The sequence below is a fragment of the Lagenorhynchus albirostris genome, chromosome 3 (genome assembly GCF_949774975.1).
Source record: "Lagenorhynchus albirostris chromosome 3, mLagAlb1.1, whole genome shotgun sequence".
In the NCBI taxonomy this organism is placed as follows: domain Eukaryota; kingdom Metazoa; phylum Chordata; class Mammalia; order Artiodactyla; family Delphinidae; genus Lagenorhynchus; species Lagenorhynchus albirostris.
The window spans coordinates 92,672,462-92,689,653 of record NC_083097.1 but is presented as its reverse complement, the minus strand read 5'-3'; the positions used below and the strand labels follow the sequence as shown (position 1 = coordinate 92,689,653).

Here is a 17,192-nt window from a genome sequence, read left to right as displayed (position 1 = left end):
AATGTCAATTCTCCCCAAGTTATCCTATAAAGTCAATGAAACAACAATCAAAATTCCATTGGAATTTTTTAAATAGTGAAAAATATAAAGAAACCAGAAATAGCCTAATACCAGGATTGCAGACACTTTTCTATAATTAAATTTAAACAGGTCAGAAAGATTTAAAATAAAAAGTAAAAGTCTTCCCCACCCATACTACTACCAATAGTCCTCTCCATGAAAGTAACTACTGTTAATTTTCTTATAAACTCTTTTGGGGAAAAAAAAAGTTTATACAACTTAAATTATTTGTGTATATAAACAGGTTTTTATTCACACAAAGTCATTATTATACTTAATGTTTGTAAATTGCAGATGTCACTTAATAACACATCAGATCTACCTAATCCATTTTAATAGCTGCACATTCCATCTTATGGATGTGTTATAACTTAACAAATATGACTATACATTAAGTAATTTCCAGTTTGTTTAGGCTTGTTATTTTTGATGCTGTTGCTTACTATTAAAAAGAATGCTGCAGTGAACATCTATCTTCACATACTTACGCAAAGACAAATATATGTGGAGTCAAAGAGTATATAAATTTAAATTTTCATAGAAAAATTATCAATCTGCTCTTCAAAACAATTTATACTTTTACCAACAGAGCAGAAGATGCTGTTTTCCCAACACCTATGCAAATGCTGGATTTCATCAATTTTTAAATTTCAGCCAATCTAATAGTTGAAAAATATAATTATTGTTTTGATTTCATTTCTTTAACTATGAGTGAAAAGGACATCTTTTCATGCACGTCTTACCCTCCAGGATTTTTTAAAATTTGACCAGTTCATTCGGAAGCATAAATGCAAACAAACTGCTAAGAAATATCTAAAAAGAGAAGCTAATAATAAAGAGGAATATTATGCTACATACTGTAAAACTACAAAATTCAAAAAGTGAGATCTTGGTGTAGGAACAGATAATTAAAAATACATAACAAAAATTCCAGAAATATACCCAGGTACTACAGAAATTTAGTATTTGATCAAAAGTAGTATGCACCCCAATGTTCACAGCAGCACTATTTACAATAGCCAAGACATGAAAGCAACCTAAGTGTCCATCAACAGATGAATGGATAAAGATGTGGTGGGTATATATATATATATATATATATACACACACACACACACACACACACACACACATATGTACACAATGGAATATTACTCAGCCATAAAAAAGACTGAAATGTTGCCATTTGCAGCAATATGGATGGACCTAGAGAATATCATACTAAGTCAGTCAGACAGAGAAAGACAAATATTATATGATATCACTCATATGTGGAATCTAAAATATAATACAAACGAGTCTATTTAAAAAACAGAAACAGACTCAAAGACATAGAAAACAAGCATATGGTTACCAAAGGGAAAAGGGAAGAAGGGATAAGTTAGGAGTATGGGATCAATAGATACACACTACATAAAATAGATAAGCAACAAAGATTTACTATATAACACAGGGAACAATATTCAATATCTTGTAATAACCTGTTATGAAAAATAATCTGAAAATAATTATATATATATATAACTGAATCACTTTGCTGTACACCTGAAACTAACACAGTATTGTAAATCAACTATACTTAAATTTTTAAAAAGTAGTATCTTAAAATCGGGGGAAGGGATTATTAAATGAAAATTATATTGGAACACTAGATACTAACATATTGGAACACTAGATACTAACATAAGGAAAAAAGTTAGATTCCTACCTGATATGACACAATAAAATAAACTCCAGATGGATTTTTAAAACTACAAATATAAAAGTATTAGAATAAAATATTTGTAGGAAAATGTTTTTTAATCTTGGGGTAGAAAGTGATTTTCTGAGCATGGCATGAAGCCCTAAAAAAAGGCTGACAGATTTGACTAAATAAAAATGTAAAACTACTAATCAAGATACCATAAGCAAAGCTAAAAAAGCAACCAAAAAATTGTGAGAAATTGTTTTTAAGGTATATAACACATAACAGCCATGTATCCATAATGTACAAAGCATTATTAAAAATAAATCCAAAATGATTAAACCTAAAGAAAAATAAGATATAAATAAGTAACTCACAGAACATAAATAGATAATAAGCAAACGAAAAGATACTCAACTAAGAATCAGAGAAATGCAAATTAAAACATTATTTTTTGCTTATCAGATTGATAAAGGTAAAAAATAAATTATATCCATTGTTACCTAAGTTTTAGAGAAATGGGAACTTTCAATACATTCAGTACTATTTTAATACGATAAGTCTTTTTTGAATTAACAGACAGTAACTAGTTAATCTAGCTACTAAAATTTTAAATGCAATATTTTTGATCCAGCATTTCCACTTCTAGGAATTTATCCTATTAAAACATTCCCACAAATTAGAAAAGAAATATTAGGATGCAATATAATAAAGTAAGTACAGAGTAAGATTCCTGCTCTGCCACTTCCTAGTTATGTGAATTTGGGTAGATTAACATCTGTAAGTTTTAGTTTTTATTCCACATCTGTAAAAAGAGATAATAACAAGCCTACATATCTTGGGTTAATAAGAGGTTTAATTAAGATAACTGTTGTAAAACTTCAGCACGCAGTAAACAGTCATTTATTTTATCACTGTTATTACAAAAATGCTCAGGAATGCTACTCAATTGTTTAAAAAATGAGGTCTATCGCTAGGTACTAACACAGAAAAATATCCAATATCTATTAAGTGAAAAAAGCAAGATGCAAAGCGTATACATACTATCCCATGTTTGTTTTAAAAATAATCTATATCAATACTGTAAAGAGAACAAAAACAAAACAAACAATCCCCTGAAAAACCCAGAAACATATACTCCAAGTTTCTGACAATAAACCAGGGAGAAATATAAAAACATTATATTTTCTATAATGTTTGAATTTTATATAATGAACATTCAAAAGGCAAATAGGGGTTTCCCTGGTGGCGCAGTGGTTGAGAGTCCGCCTGCCGATGCAGAGGACACGGGTTCGTGCCCCGGTCCAGGAAGATCCCACATGCCGCGGAGCGGCTGGGCCCGTGATCCATGGCCGCTGGGCCTGCGCGTCCAGAGCCTGTGCTCCGCAACGGTAGACGCCCACATAACGAAAAAAAAAAAAAGGCAAATAACTTCCTAACGCTCCCAAAGGAAAGATGAAAATGGCTAATGATATTAACTTCAAACTGTCATATTTGTATTTCATAGGACAGGAACATTAGTAATTTTACTTGAACTCCTTGAACAAGATACAATTATTTCTTAGGTTTAAACCCATTTAGATTAATAGTTTCTTTTGAAAAGCAAAGAGAATAATATTTAATTCCTAACTAAATTCTCCAGATCTTTTCATACCTAGTAAAATGATACACATAATTGTGAAAATAGACATCCATAATTCCAGTATACAAATATTCTTAGGAAGAACACTCAAATAATTTAAATAAAACCATATTTGTTATATTTTATCAAAACTTTCATTATCTCTATTTGATATAATTAAAATGGCTACAATTAACATCAACTGGCAAAACTTTCTAATACTAAAACAATTATAACAATCTAAGACATCTGAACAGATTCTTTGGCATGACTCCATGGAATTTCACTTAATCATAATCATGTTGAAGAAAAATCTTATACATTGTCTTCATATAAAAATTTCATCACGTTTGTAATTAGTTTTATAGGCTCAAGTTTTAGGTATAACGAGTTGCACTTCTGTGAAAATGATTAAGTCCCACAAGTAAATAACTGATAAAGTTTATAGTCAACCTCTCCTACCACCTTGCCTTATTTATCTAACTTTATGAAACCAACCAATATAAGCATAGGAAATCTTAAGCAACTGTCAAAAGCAAATTTATTTGTCCATAGAAGAGAAGAAGAAAATGTAAAATTATACTGACTATTCTATCTGCACCTCAATCAAAAGCAAAGTAATTTTACTGTTTCAACGTGCTAACATGTTAAAGAATATAAACAAGAAAAGGTCATATCATTGTACCATGCTTACTTCCAACCTTGTCAGCCTATGAGTGAAACTTCATAAACAATGAAGTACTATGATTCTAAACATCCAAGTCAAACATGTCATACTAATCCCACTTTATGTTAACTTTATATTAACACTTCTTCTTGTTATCAATATTACTTTTAATTTAGCTATGTAAAAACACTATGCTAGGCACTTCACAGACATTACCTCTAAACCCCACCTCGAATGGTAGCAATTGTTAGTACCATTTTATAAATGAGGACTCTGGCTTCAAGAGTTACAAGTCTAGCCTAAAATTTCACATTCAATAAATGTGGAAGCTGGAATCTGAACTGAAGGTCAAAGTCCATTTTCCTTTCATGATACCAAATCACAACCTCACCTCTGTTTAAATAAAGCCCTACGTACTAATTTAAAAATAAATATTTTAAAATATTACCTTTCTACAAATTCTCAAAATGTACTTCCAGTAATAATTTATTTCTGAAATAACCATTAAAATAAACAAAAGTTCCTTTTTTGTTTTTGTTAAAATACATGTAGTGTAAATTTGATATAAAACTATCACGAGATAAAATAATTTTTTCTTCTATAAACAACAAAGAAGAAACAAACCTGTGTAGTCTTTCCAGACCCAGTTTCTCCTACAATCAAAACTACTTTATTTTCCTTAATTATTTTAACAATTTCTTCTTGTTTCTCAAACACTGGCAGAGACTGCCTGAAAGAATCAAATTCAGATTCTCCTCTTTTCACTGGAATCTGAGATATGCCACTGTTGAGTCGCCCACTTGTCTTGCTCATTTCCCGGTTTTCTTTGAAAATGAATAAGAGAACAAAAAAATTTATGATCAACAATAAAAAGAGTTAAAAAACAAAAATAAGTAATTTCTAATGTAATTCCTTTCAAGTGCTTCTTCTCTACTCAGTCTAAAGTTAAAAAGCAATGCCTCAGCTGTTGTACTGCCACACAATATTCTTAGAGAATGTTACACATTTTTGTATCAATCAGAAGGCAAATTTCCCAAAAGTATTTCTGGTGCACAATGTTTAAAAATGAACAAAAATCAATCATTCAAAAATCATTAAAAATAAAACCCAATTTTGATATCCTAAAATAATTTTCAGCCTTGTTTCTATCAATTATAACACAGAAAATTATAATTTTAGAGTAGGAAACAATGTATATTATACTTATAAATTCTGTTACATACAGTATGAAAACACATATGAAAAATAAAAAACCCTCTATGTTTAAAGTTAGCATGTAAGATCATGTGATCAAACAGAATAATATGTGTAAATATAAGGTCCTAATGCTTAACAAATCTCCTAATTGTGCATTTTAGCCAACATCTACATTTAAGCAGATAGGAATACAAAAGGCATGATGTGTTTTATACTCTTCACATAACTCAAAATATTTTTATGTGCATGTATTTTTAAAACTCCTTGATAGCTAGCACCATCCATTTCTACATTCTGCAAACATACTCCACCAATAGAAATTATGCAGATTCTTTCACTGGAGATAATAAAAGAAATAACTTTCTCATTAGAAATGTTATTTTTCCAAATAGTAAAATTACTTCATTTTATAACCTAAATATATTTATTTATCTACCTTTGAGCAAGTTAATGTACTGAAGACTCTGTCCTGTCTCTTCCCAGAAGCTAAAGTCCCAATTCAAAATCCCACTCATTAGTATGTCACGGCAGCATAATATAGGAAAGTTCAGACTTTGGAGTCACATCCCAGCTTTGTGGTTTACTGGCTGGTTGAGTGGCCTTGAACAAATTTAACTGCTCTGAGCCCCAGTTTCTTCACCTGTGAAATAGGGGAAATTCTTACCTTGCAAGGGTTGCTATGAGGCTCTATGTAGAGTTTAGTATACTGTCTAGCACACAATAAGTGCTCAATAAATGTTTAGCTATTACTGTAACACTTTACAAAAAACCCTGTCTAACTTAATGACATGCCTTAACACTGCAATTCATTCCAAAATCTTCACAACTCTTAATCATTTCTAACCAACTATTCAAATTGAGAAATCATATTTCATGTTAGTTTTTAAAAATAAATTTTAAGTGGAAAAAGAACAGTCAAGAAATAATAGGATAAACAAGGAAGCTCCCCAGAAAATACATACCAGCTTCAACTGCAAACACATTTCCTCTTTCTGTTTTAGGCAGAAGTTCAGTACGCTCTTTACTGGTGACAGGAAATCTTTGAATTAGGCTCCTAACAGCATGTTTTGTATTATGAGTCAAATTACAGGTCATCATTGCATGAGCTGTTTCTGATCCATCTTTCTTCTTCACAGTTAGGTATCTACTTGCTCCCTTTCTGAATATTAATAAAAATCATTTATTTACTATATATAGTCAATTTGTTCACATATGATGTATGGCTACTTAGAAAACATGTCTCAAGCAAAACACTGAAAAAGATCAAAATGCTCTGGGATAAGATGCTGGAAATCCCAGAAAATTCAGTAAAGAGGAATTTAATGCTAAACTGTCCACAAGACCATTTTCAATTAAAATTTCAAAATGCTGCAAATCCAATTTTAAATCAGCAAAAAAAAAAAGGCTTACTTACCCTTAAGTGTTAAAGTTTGTCTTAGCAGGCTTCATGGTGGATGAAACATCACCAGTTAATACATGCTGGGAAACATATAGAGGGAGAAAATCAATTTGAACAACAGAATCTAAAATTGATAATGAAAACATTATGGTGGTCCAATTATAACAGTGGTCCAGACTAATATATCCCACTGAATGTTTCTCCAGTATGCTGGTAATGTCACACTCCCATGAAAACCTGTTAAGAAAGCCAAGTTTAGTGGTTGGACCAAAAAAACATAAATCAGCACTACTGATAAGTATTTTCAGATGTATACTGGGGAAAAAAAAAAGTTTTTCAAAGCTTCTGACTCTAGCCTTCAATTATAAGGTAATGATGATTTATAACTGTTCTCAAGTTACCTGATGTAGGTATATTTACTTCTTTAAATGGTCCTAATTATGTCTTTGATGACTTCTGTAGCTTTAGGAGTACTAAGTACAATGTTATACACACAGGAAGTCCTCAAATGTATTTTGAATGATTTAATAATACATGTCTATAATCTAGTACAATGTAGTACTGTAAAAAGCTTGGGTTATGAAAGCAAACAGACTTGGATTTGAATCCTATCTCTACCACCTACTAGCTGTGGGACCACAAGCAAATTATTTAATAGCTCTGAGCCTAAGATGATGATGATAATAATAATACCTGCCTCAAAAGACTCTTCATATGATTAAATAAGATAATGCATGTAAAGGGCAGTATCTGCTACAAAGTACACATTAAATAAATGAAAGCTATTATTATAATTATAGCCAGGAAAAAATATCGTTTCTTGTGCCAAAAAGAGTTACACAAAACATTTCATAAAATGTTTTGCCATTTGTTAATGCCACTATCATATTATAGAAATGAGCAACAAAGCCACAAATACAATGAAAATTATATATATAATTTTATTAATTCTAAATTAAATTTTAGAATTTTCCTAATTCCTAAATCTAATTTAAATATTTTCAACAATATCTTCACTATAGAGTGACATGAAACTGAAGATTAACCTATACAGCCTTAGCTATCTAAGTCTTCTAAGTGAGGCTTTCAATTTACCAAGATTTTTAATTTCTGGAAACTCCTCAATGAATTATACCCTTTCTATGCCATCATCTACTCCTGGACAAGTGCTTAGTGATGCTTAAATGATGGCATAAAGATGAGCTTATTAAAATCTAACTGATCTAGAAATTTTAGTCATTTCCATGGTAAATCAGAATTATTGGATTCTAGAGATGTTCTCTGTAGTAGGTTCTTTTCCCATGGACTTTTCTGAAACCTCAGTACAGTCATGATAGACTCAATCGTTCATTCCCCTTCTGTTCCATGTACTTCATAAAATTTTAACTATAGAAGGCCAGAAGTGTGCTGAAATGAGCACTAGAGCAACAGTCAGGAGGCTTGTGTTCAGCTAGTAATAATCTTTAATTAACTAGCTATGTGATCAAAAATAAATCATTTTACTTCTCTGACACAGAATTTTAAAACCTCTAATATTTCTATCAGCTCCAAGATGCTTTAATTTTCTCAAAAATCATCTCAGGAAAGTTTTGCTATATTTCACTTTTAATTTTATTTTATTCATTCATTCAATCATAATCATTCATCATATATTGATTACATACTGTATGCCAGGCACTATGCTAGAAGCTACGATTACAAAGTTGAGGAAAATATACTCCTTCCTCAATAAGCTCACAACTAAAATAACAGGTCAGATTGAAACTTTCCTAACATAGGTTGCCTAATAATAATTCAGCATTAATGTATAACAATAACTCATACTAAGCAAGTGTGAGTACTTAGTCATTACCATTTACAATTTACTAAATTCAGTTTGAACCCAGATGGTGGGACAGAAAGAGAATATCAACTTGATAGTTTTTATGTTTTAGTAAAAAAATTCTATTATTAGTGCTATTAGGGCTCACTCCTACCCCATTCAGCACCACAGTGACACTGATATATAATTAAAAAATTAGTGAAATTTTGGCAAAATATTCACCTCATTATTGTGTGGATGAAAACATTCAATATAGTAGAGTTGTCCTACTATGTAAACTAACACACTGAAATCTCATCATCATGCTTTCATTCCAAGGTAACCAACACTATAATTTGATGAATATCTAGTAGTTCCCTTTACACAGCAAAATTGACTAGAAACTACCTGCACAACATGGAAAAGATGCTAGATAAATGAACTTCACAAGAATTTTTTTAAATAACAACATGTAAGCCCTATATGCCATATTTAAGTATAAAAGTAAATGGCCTACAAATACAGATAAGAACATCGTAACTTCTAACTTTCAAAGGGAAAAGTAATCATGCATGTTATAATGAAGTTATGACATTTCAATAGCTTCTTCTTTTTAAAGAAAAATGATGATATAACTAATCAAATTTGATGCAATTTTAATATTAATAAATGTTTCATTTACACAGCATGTTACTGAGTAATCTACCTCAAATACAACCATACATCTTGCTATTCCCCACTTTACAAACCTGAGAACAGTTTAAAAATCTGCTAAAGAGCCAAAACCTGAAATCACTGCTTAAAAAGCTCACAGCCGCCAAGGAGCTAACGCCTCTAAAAAAATACACATTTGTTTGATGTCTAGTATATACTTAATTTCATATCCCTTTAATTTATACTTCCACTAAGCAGACAGATGCAAAGATCTAACTCCAAACCATTTTCTCCTCAATACTGTAATACAAAATTACAAATTTATTAAAGTTTGAATCATACAAATTTTTGCTTTATTACGATTACCTAGAAAATAATAAACCAAACGAGTTATTTTTGTCACTAAACACAATTATTTTCATGTGATGCTATGTTTGTGGTAAATTTTTTTCTTTTTGTGACTTAATGGACAATAAGCAACTTAGAGATGAGCTTTATCCAATATCTCTGTCTTAACTCCTCGCAGTTCCTAAAACACTGTTATGAACTCACTGTGAAAAACAAAAATTAATTGGCTAAACATTAACTAGGTCTGATTGCTGGCTCTGCCACCTGCTAGCTGTGTGATCTTGGGAAAACTATTTAATTCTCTAAGCTCGAATTGCCTCATCTGTTATACAGGCACCAGGTATTGAAAAAATAGAACCTACCATACAAGACTGTTGTGAGGATCAAATAATCTACTTAAAGCACCTAGCACAATGCCTGTTGCACAAGAGCACTTAATAAATGTTAGCTACTGTTACTATTATTACTGCGCACTGTAGGGGTTTATTTAATGGATATCCAAAACTTCACTAACAGGGTTCATCACTTTTAACCCATTTTCTGTTTTAGCTAGGGGAAGAGAGGTGGAGTGCGGTATGCAATCTTCCATGGCAGGAGGTAAGGGAGGCAGTAACTCAGATCTGAAAGGGGGTCTTGTTGTACGGTAGAGCCTCCTGGTCAGGGTGAGTAGAATAACTGGATACCTATTAAGCAGCACCTTCAGCAATCACAGGATAAAAAACCTGTACTTGGAAAAACCTACTTTCATACACTTTATATTTTCTCTTTCCACAAGTTTTTAACAAAGTTCATCTTGTAAATTTCTTTTTGTCTAACTTGGACTAAGAAGAATAGGAAAGAATTTTGTTTTATTCATGAACAAATTAAAGACTCAAAAAAGTGTGCTCTTAGAACCAAAACACAGTGACATAGGTTGAGGAAAAACAGAACAAATTACAAGGAGGTGAAATTTGGGGTATGGGAAAACTTGACTGGAATGTCTAAGAAAACGTTAGGATATAGTGAAGAACACAAAATGGGGGTGTTACTCCAACAAGAGTATTTTTACCAAAAGATGAGCAATTATAAAGAAAATAATCAATTCAAAGTAAACCCAACTCTCTAAGAGGAGATGAAAAACAAAATCCAACACATGTGGCCTTCATTTTGAAAGAAAGGAGATTTAAAAAAATTAAAAAGTGATCAGAAAAAAAAAACCTGTAAATTATCACACAGTAAGTCTGGAATCTGTTTTTTAAAACCCTTGTAAGAAACTCAAAATAAACTACGGGATCACAGAATCTTAACCAACACATAGAGATTAACTCCTTCATTTTTTACATTTAAGAAAACAGGCCTTTAAAGTTAAGGGACATGACCAAAGCTAAAGAACAAAGCAGTGACAGACTGGGATTAGAATCCAGGTTTCTTGTCCTTTCCTCCACACCTCTCAAATAGGTATTATGGAATCATAATACCAGGCACAAAAAAAAAAAACAAACACACAACAGAAAGACTAACTTAACAATTATTAACTAACTTAACTATCCTAAATTAACAAAGTTAATTCTAGGAGGTTAAAAATAAAAGATCTTTACTCAAGAGTGAACAGAAAAACCCATACAAGTCAGGTACAAATTCTCATATAAATGAAAAGAAAGGATTTAAGAAATATATTCAAAGTGATTTAGTTCTTTATATATGTAAAAAGAAGGAAAGGCATTTGAAAATGACAAGGACCACTAGAAAAACATTGTACTAAGTTTGCTCAAAGATAAAAAGGGATTGGGAAAGAGCTAGGACATTTACTAAGAAGAGGATTTATGGAACACTAGATATAGGGAGTAGGGATGAGATAATAGGTGGGGTTGCCTTGATTCCCTTAGCATCTCTTTCCTGTTTCCTCTTTCTGTCTCTTCAATGTTTCTTCATCCCCCTTTTTTTGTCCTGATAACTTGCTCTCCCCTTCCCCCCCAAACTTTTTTCGTCTCTGGACCATCCTTTAAAGGATCATGCTACTGAACAAAAGTAGAGGTAGTCTAGTCCAATGGACTGCTTTTCTAAGAGTAATTTCTAAAGGTCATTTCCAAGTTCACTGTTTAGAATTAAAAACCCATGTAACCACAGAAATGATGTAGCTGCAGAACAGTGTGTTTATAACAGATATTTTCTAGTGCAGGCCCACAATCTCTTATCTACTACCCTTAAATCCAAACAGCTCTGAAAAGTGGCAGACTTCTGAAAGTCTGCAGCAACTTCATTTGGCAGCAAAGCCTGGTTAAATTAACATGAAGCTATTTATGATCTTTATTTACCTTAGTGTCAATAATCATACATTTTTCAGCAAGAAATATAACATACTGCTAATATACCCTATTGCCTTTCTGAAATCTGAAAATCTGCATCTCAAAACATATTTGGCCCAGGCCCTTTTGGACAAAGGATTGTGGCCCTGCGCCTTCTTTTTATTTTCAAGTGCAATATTTTACCTATCCAGATGACTATAATATGGGTGGAACCTTCCCAGGACGCCAACACTGCTTTTAGTGATGTTCAAAGTGCACATGCACCTAAGCTACATCCCTTGTCTCAGTCAGTAACTGTATCATCACTATGGTGGACATTCATATGAAAGACATTGCAACCTCAGCTACTTCCACCTTAGGACCTTCTATTTAGTTATTAATATATTTACTTAATTAAGGCTTTGTTTTCCCTCTTCTTAACCTAAAAGCTGGAAGCTGAAATTTCATCTTTTTTCCCCCAATCTCAGTGGTTCTCAACCAGGAGCAATATTGCTCCCAGGGAAGATTTTGGAAATGTCTAAAGACATTTTTGGTTGTCACAACTCGGGGTGGAAGTGTTACTGGCATGTAGTGGGTAAAGGCTAGGTATGCTACTAAACATCCTACAATGCACAAAATAGCCCTCCACAATAAAGAATTATACAGTCCAAAACGTCAATAGCACCAATACTAAGAACTCTATATCAATCCCATCATTCTTATTCCCAAAATGAAATAACTCCACAGAATTTTAGAGTTCTTCAATATGGACGGCTCAAATGACTTTTCCCCACTATGGATAAGAGATCTTCAAAAAATATTTAAGTTTCCTCTTGTTCAGTTTTATTTAATCAGTTCTAATCATCAGATTCGTGACTTGGTATGAAAAAAAACAACAAGCATGTGTTCTAAAACCATACCATTATAGTACAGTAGCATTAAAAGAGAAAAGTTCTGTAAATAATTGTACTTATTATTTTTAGTCCATCCATTCTTCAAGAAAAAATTTTTGGTTTCCATACAAGAAGAGAATACCTTTCTCAATGCAATCAACTTCAACTTTTAAACCATTCTCTTTACATCTTAAAATTTACCTTCTTCTCCCACTCTCCCCCAATCAGGGAAAACAAAAAAGGGGGACAGTAAGAAAAGCAAAGAGCTGAGTTTGGTACAGACATGAATCAGATCATCTACACACAATATAATTAAGGATGTGAATCTAACTAAAGCAGTAATAACTATTTAGTCAAAAACATTTCTCTTTTTCGGTAAGTAATTTTTTCAATTAAGAAAACTTGTCAGCTTACCCTTTACTTTTAGAAACCAAACCAAGAGACTGACTCAATCGATGAATAAAGGCTCTTTCCGTACTGGTCAAAGAAGAAGGAAATTCCATTTCTACATGGAAAAAAACACAAAGCATCATTTGTGGATCGGCAATTTTCCTTCAAGGTACTTCAATACACATATATGTTTATAAAATATGAAAAATCATATAAACATATAATCAAATTATCATATTTTATGTGAAAAATAGATATAAGCATTCCTAGGAGATACTGTGGGTTTGATTCCAGACCCTTGTAATAAAGTGAATATCGTAATAAAGCAAGTCATACAAATTTTTTTGGTTTCCAGGGCCTATGTTGGTTTGTTGGTTTCCAGGGCCTATGTTATGTTTACACTACACTGTAGCCTATTAAGTGTGCAACAGCATTATGTCTTAAACAACAACATACACAATTAATTTAAAAATCCTTTATTGATAAAAAATGCTAACCATCATCTGACAACATGGAGTTGCCACAAACCTTCAATTTGTAAAAAAACACAGTATTTGCAAAGCACAATAAAGTGAAGTGCAATAATGAGATATGCCTGTACTAATTAACCACTGAATGTCTACCAGAATTCTGATATTAATAACATTTAAACCTAAATGTGACAAAGGACCCTGATGTTCACCAAAGATTAGTCCTCTTGTGCTGAAATCTTGAGCTCCTGATGAACATATTTTACTATCTTAACTTACTTGCTTAACCAACAAAATGTTTATTTCCTTCAAGGATGAGGTATGCTCAAGTATTATGAATGCTCAGTATCAGATTCCAGTGTCTTTGCCTTCAAAAACTGCATAGAATCCCTATTTCACTGTCTCAGACTGGATATGATGCTGTATATTTCTGGCGCTTCACCTCTGTTTAATGAAAGTTCAGAATCACTCTGTCCAGGTCCTTTTTTGGGGGGAGAGGGAAAGACTCTAAGCTTCCAGAATAAGGGGTCCTCTACTTAGAGCAGCAAATCGGAATGAGCTCTCAATATACTGTACTGATCACAGGTCAGCTGCTGGTTCTGCACTGTGTGACCCAAGACAAGTAGCTTTCCAACCTTAAGAGGCATGGAAGACGTATCGTCTAACAGAACGAGTTTCTTTTTTTTTTTAAGTGTTTAGAGTGATACTTCCAGGATGTAAACAAAGCACTACATATTGCCACTGCATTTATTCGTCGAATTTCCTTCTGTTCCTCTACTTCCGAAACTCAAACTAAACGTACCTCGATTAAGGCTACCACCACCTCCTTTTAAAAAAAAAAAAAAAGTAGAGGCTTAACAATACCTAAAAGTTGTGGCAAAGCTACCGAAAGGCCTCTCCCTGGGGAAAGAAATGCCTCCTGCAGTTGAGCAACCTGATTTTCGTGCCTTCGGACGCCAGACAAGTGCCCCGTAACCCGGCTGAGCCGCAGGACGCCACGGGGCTCTTCACATCCCCGGGCAAGGCTCACAACTCTGGCCCCAGCCCCGCGCCCGCTTCGCCCGGGCCCGGTGGACCACCCCCGTCTTCCCTCCCTCCGGTGAGGCAGCCCCTTCCCACGAGGGACCGGGCTTCCGGGAGGTGGGGCAGCCGGCGGGGTCCCTGTCGGGAACCTCACCTCTCTGGTCCCCGTATCGGAAACGCTCCAGAGCGATATTGACCGCGATCTTCACCTCCTCGTCTATACGAATGTCCTTCAGCCCCTTGGCCCGGCCGCCTCCCGCAGGGCCACACGGCACCGGGCCGCTGCCGCCGCCCCCTCCAGGAGCCGACGGCCGGTGGGAGACGCTACTCGGCCTGGACATGGCCCTGAGGAGGTGTTCTCCTCGCGGTACAGCGGCCAGGCCTGCTGGCTGACGGCCAACGACAGGGAAAGTGGGCCTCGGGGGCCTTGGCGGGTTCAAACGGCTCCACAGGCTACCTGCGCTGGATCGGGCTCACCGGAAAGCTCCCGGTGTCCACAACAGCCGATGAGGCGCCGGCGGCGCTAGAGCGCCAGCCGGGCAGAGAGCGCGGGCGTGATGACGTCACCGGGGCCGGCGCCGGTGACCTCAGCACGCCGACTGTCCCTGGCGTCCTGCGCGCTGCGTCCAAATCTCCAGCTCCCTGTCGAGCTGGTTCTCCCTGTCGTCTCCTGTCCCCACGCACCGCCCCCCCGCACCGTCCCGAGGGCCTCTCGTTCAACCACTTATTCAGTCGCTCGCTATTTGGTTAAATCATTAATTCATTCAGTAAGCATGTGTGGGCTTCTACTATGTGCCCTAGATATACATTGGGGAACCAGACAGAAAGGGCTCCTGCCTTCGTGGATTTTACATTCTAGTGGGGGTAGAGTTGCCAGATTTAGTAAACAAAAATACAGGATGCCCAGTTTATTGGAATTTCAGATAAGGAACACAATTTCAGTATAGGTATTTCCCATGCAATATTTGGGAGCACACAGAGTAAAGAATTATTCGGTACCTGAAATGCAAATTCAACTGAGTGGCCATATTTTATCTGGCAACCCTATATGGGAATAACAGACAGTAGACAAAAAAATGATTAAAGGTAGTTGTAAGTGCTATGTGAGATAATGGAATAGGAAGATGCAACCCTTTAGTTTGGAATGTCAAGGAAGATTATGAGAATGTCCATTTGCTTGTATACAATTCCACTAACATAAACCTCAACCCAGCCACCCTAATTGCTTCCACTCTAGTCTTCCTATTATCCATTCTCCAGAAAGCAACTAGAGTGATCTTTTTAAAAACACCGTTGGCTTTCAGTATCTTTGGGTTCCTTATCACTGCTTCAACCAACCACTAAACCAAAAAAAAAAAAAAATTTTAATTCCAGAAAGTTCCAAAAAGCAAAACTTGAATTTACTGTGCACTGCAACTATTTACATAGTATTTACATTGCATTAGGTATTATAAGTAATTTAGAGATTATTTTAAGTACATAAGAGGATGTGTATAGGTTATATACAAATATTACTGCCATTTTATACAAGGGACTTGAACATCCTTGCATTTTGGTATCCTCAAGGAGTCCTGGAACCAATCCCCACAGATAGAGAGACAACTGTACAAGCCAAGTAGGTTAACACCCCTACACAAGGCACTCCAATTGCTCCCCATTGCAACTATAAAACACCCTCAATTCCTTACCATGACCCTGAAGACCCTGCCTAATCTGGCCTCTGTCTACCTCCCACCATTCTCATCCTCACAGTGCTCAAATGCACTAATTTCTTTCTGTCCCTTGAACACAACAAGCTTATTACAGCAGGGGAACTTTCCACTTGCACAGTTTTCTCCTGCACATGACAATCTTCCTCCCAGTACTTCACATGGATGCCTCTTTCTCCTCATATAAGCCAGGATTCCATCCGTTACCTAGATAGGCTCTCCCACATCAACCCATTATCATTTACCACTGTTTGAAATTATTTTGTTTATTTATATATTTATTATTTGCTCTTTTCACTATAATATAAGCTTTTTAGGAGCAGGAACCTTATCTTGTTTGTCACTGTTTCAACAGTAGCTAGAACTGTATGGTCATACAATAAAAATTTATTGGTTTTCCATATTGTAGAATCTGGAATTAAGATTTGTCATCTCTATCCTCTGAAAACTTTCTTCGTAATCCTTGGGATCCTAATCAATTTGATTTGCTACTAGAAAGAGTTCTGGATAAGCAGAAATAAGTCCTGTGTCCTGGTCCTGTCATGGTTACCAGTGAACTGTGTGAACATTTTCTACTATGTTGATCCTAATTTCCTTAGCTGTTCGTAATAATGCCTGCCATTTATTAAGTGCTCAGGGGCACTGTCTTTATTTTTCCAATCCTCACAAAACCATATGAAGTAGTTATATTACCTCATGATACAAATGAGTAAACAGGCTGGATGAGGTTAAAAACTGGTCCAAGGCCATGCTAGTGATAATTAATGAGGTAATAGAAAAAAAGCCCAGCTGATCATGAGGCCTAGCTTCATTCCAGGACAAATCATAAATAGAAGATAATACCTGGATGCACCAAATATATTGTGATAAAACTGAAAACATTTTATGTGGGGTAAGACACATATTGCTTTCAATTTCACTCGATAACCTCTTTGTTCCATACTTTATTGGCTCCATCATTTATTAGCTTTGTGACTTGACTACTTACTTTGCCTTCTGAGCTTCTGGTTTC

At 34.7% G+C, this 17,192-nt stretch overlaps 1 protein-coding gene across 2 annotated transcripts in view; it reads right to left on the bottom strand.

Annotated features, from left to right (window-relative positions):
* Nucleotides 1-14,812, bottom strand: part of YTHDC2 (YTH N6-methyladenosine RNA binding protein C2) — a 68,552-nt gene extending 53,740 nt beyond the window's left edge. For both annotated transcript variants that reach the window (XM_060143404.1, XM_060143405.1), the window contains exons 1-4: nt 14,626-14,812; nt 13,003-13,093; nt 6,192-6,388; nt 4,657-4,856 (exon numbers count right to left, since the gene is read on the bottom strand). In XM_060143404.1, the coding sequence (XP_059999387.1) occupies nt 4,657-4,856; nt 6,192-6,388; nt 13,003-13,093; nt 14,626-14,812 (675 nt within the window). The remainder of the gene's footprint in view (nt 1-4,656; nt 4,857-6,191; nt 6,389-13,002; nt 13,094-14,625) is intronic.
* Nucleotides 14,813-17,192: the final 2,380 nt, after the last annotated feature.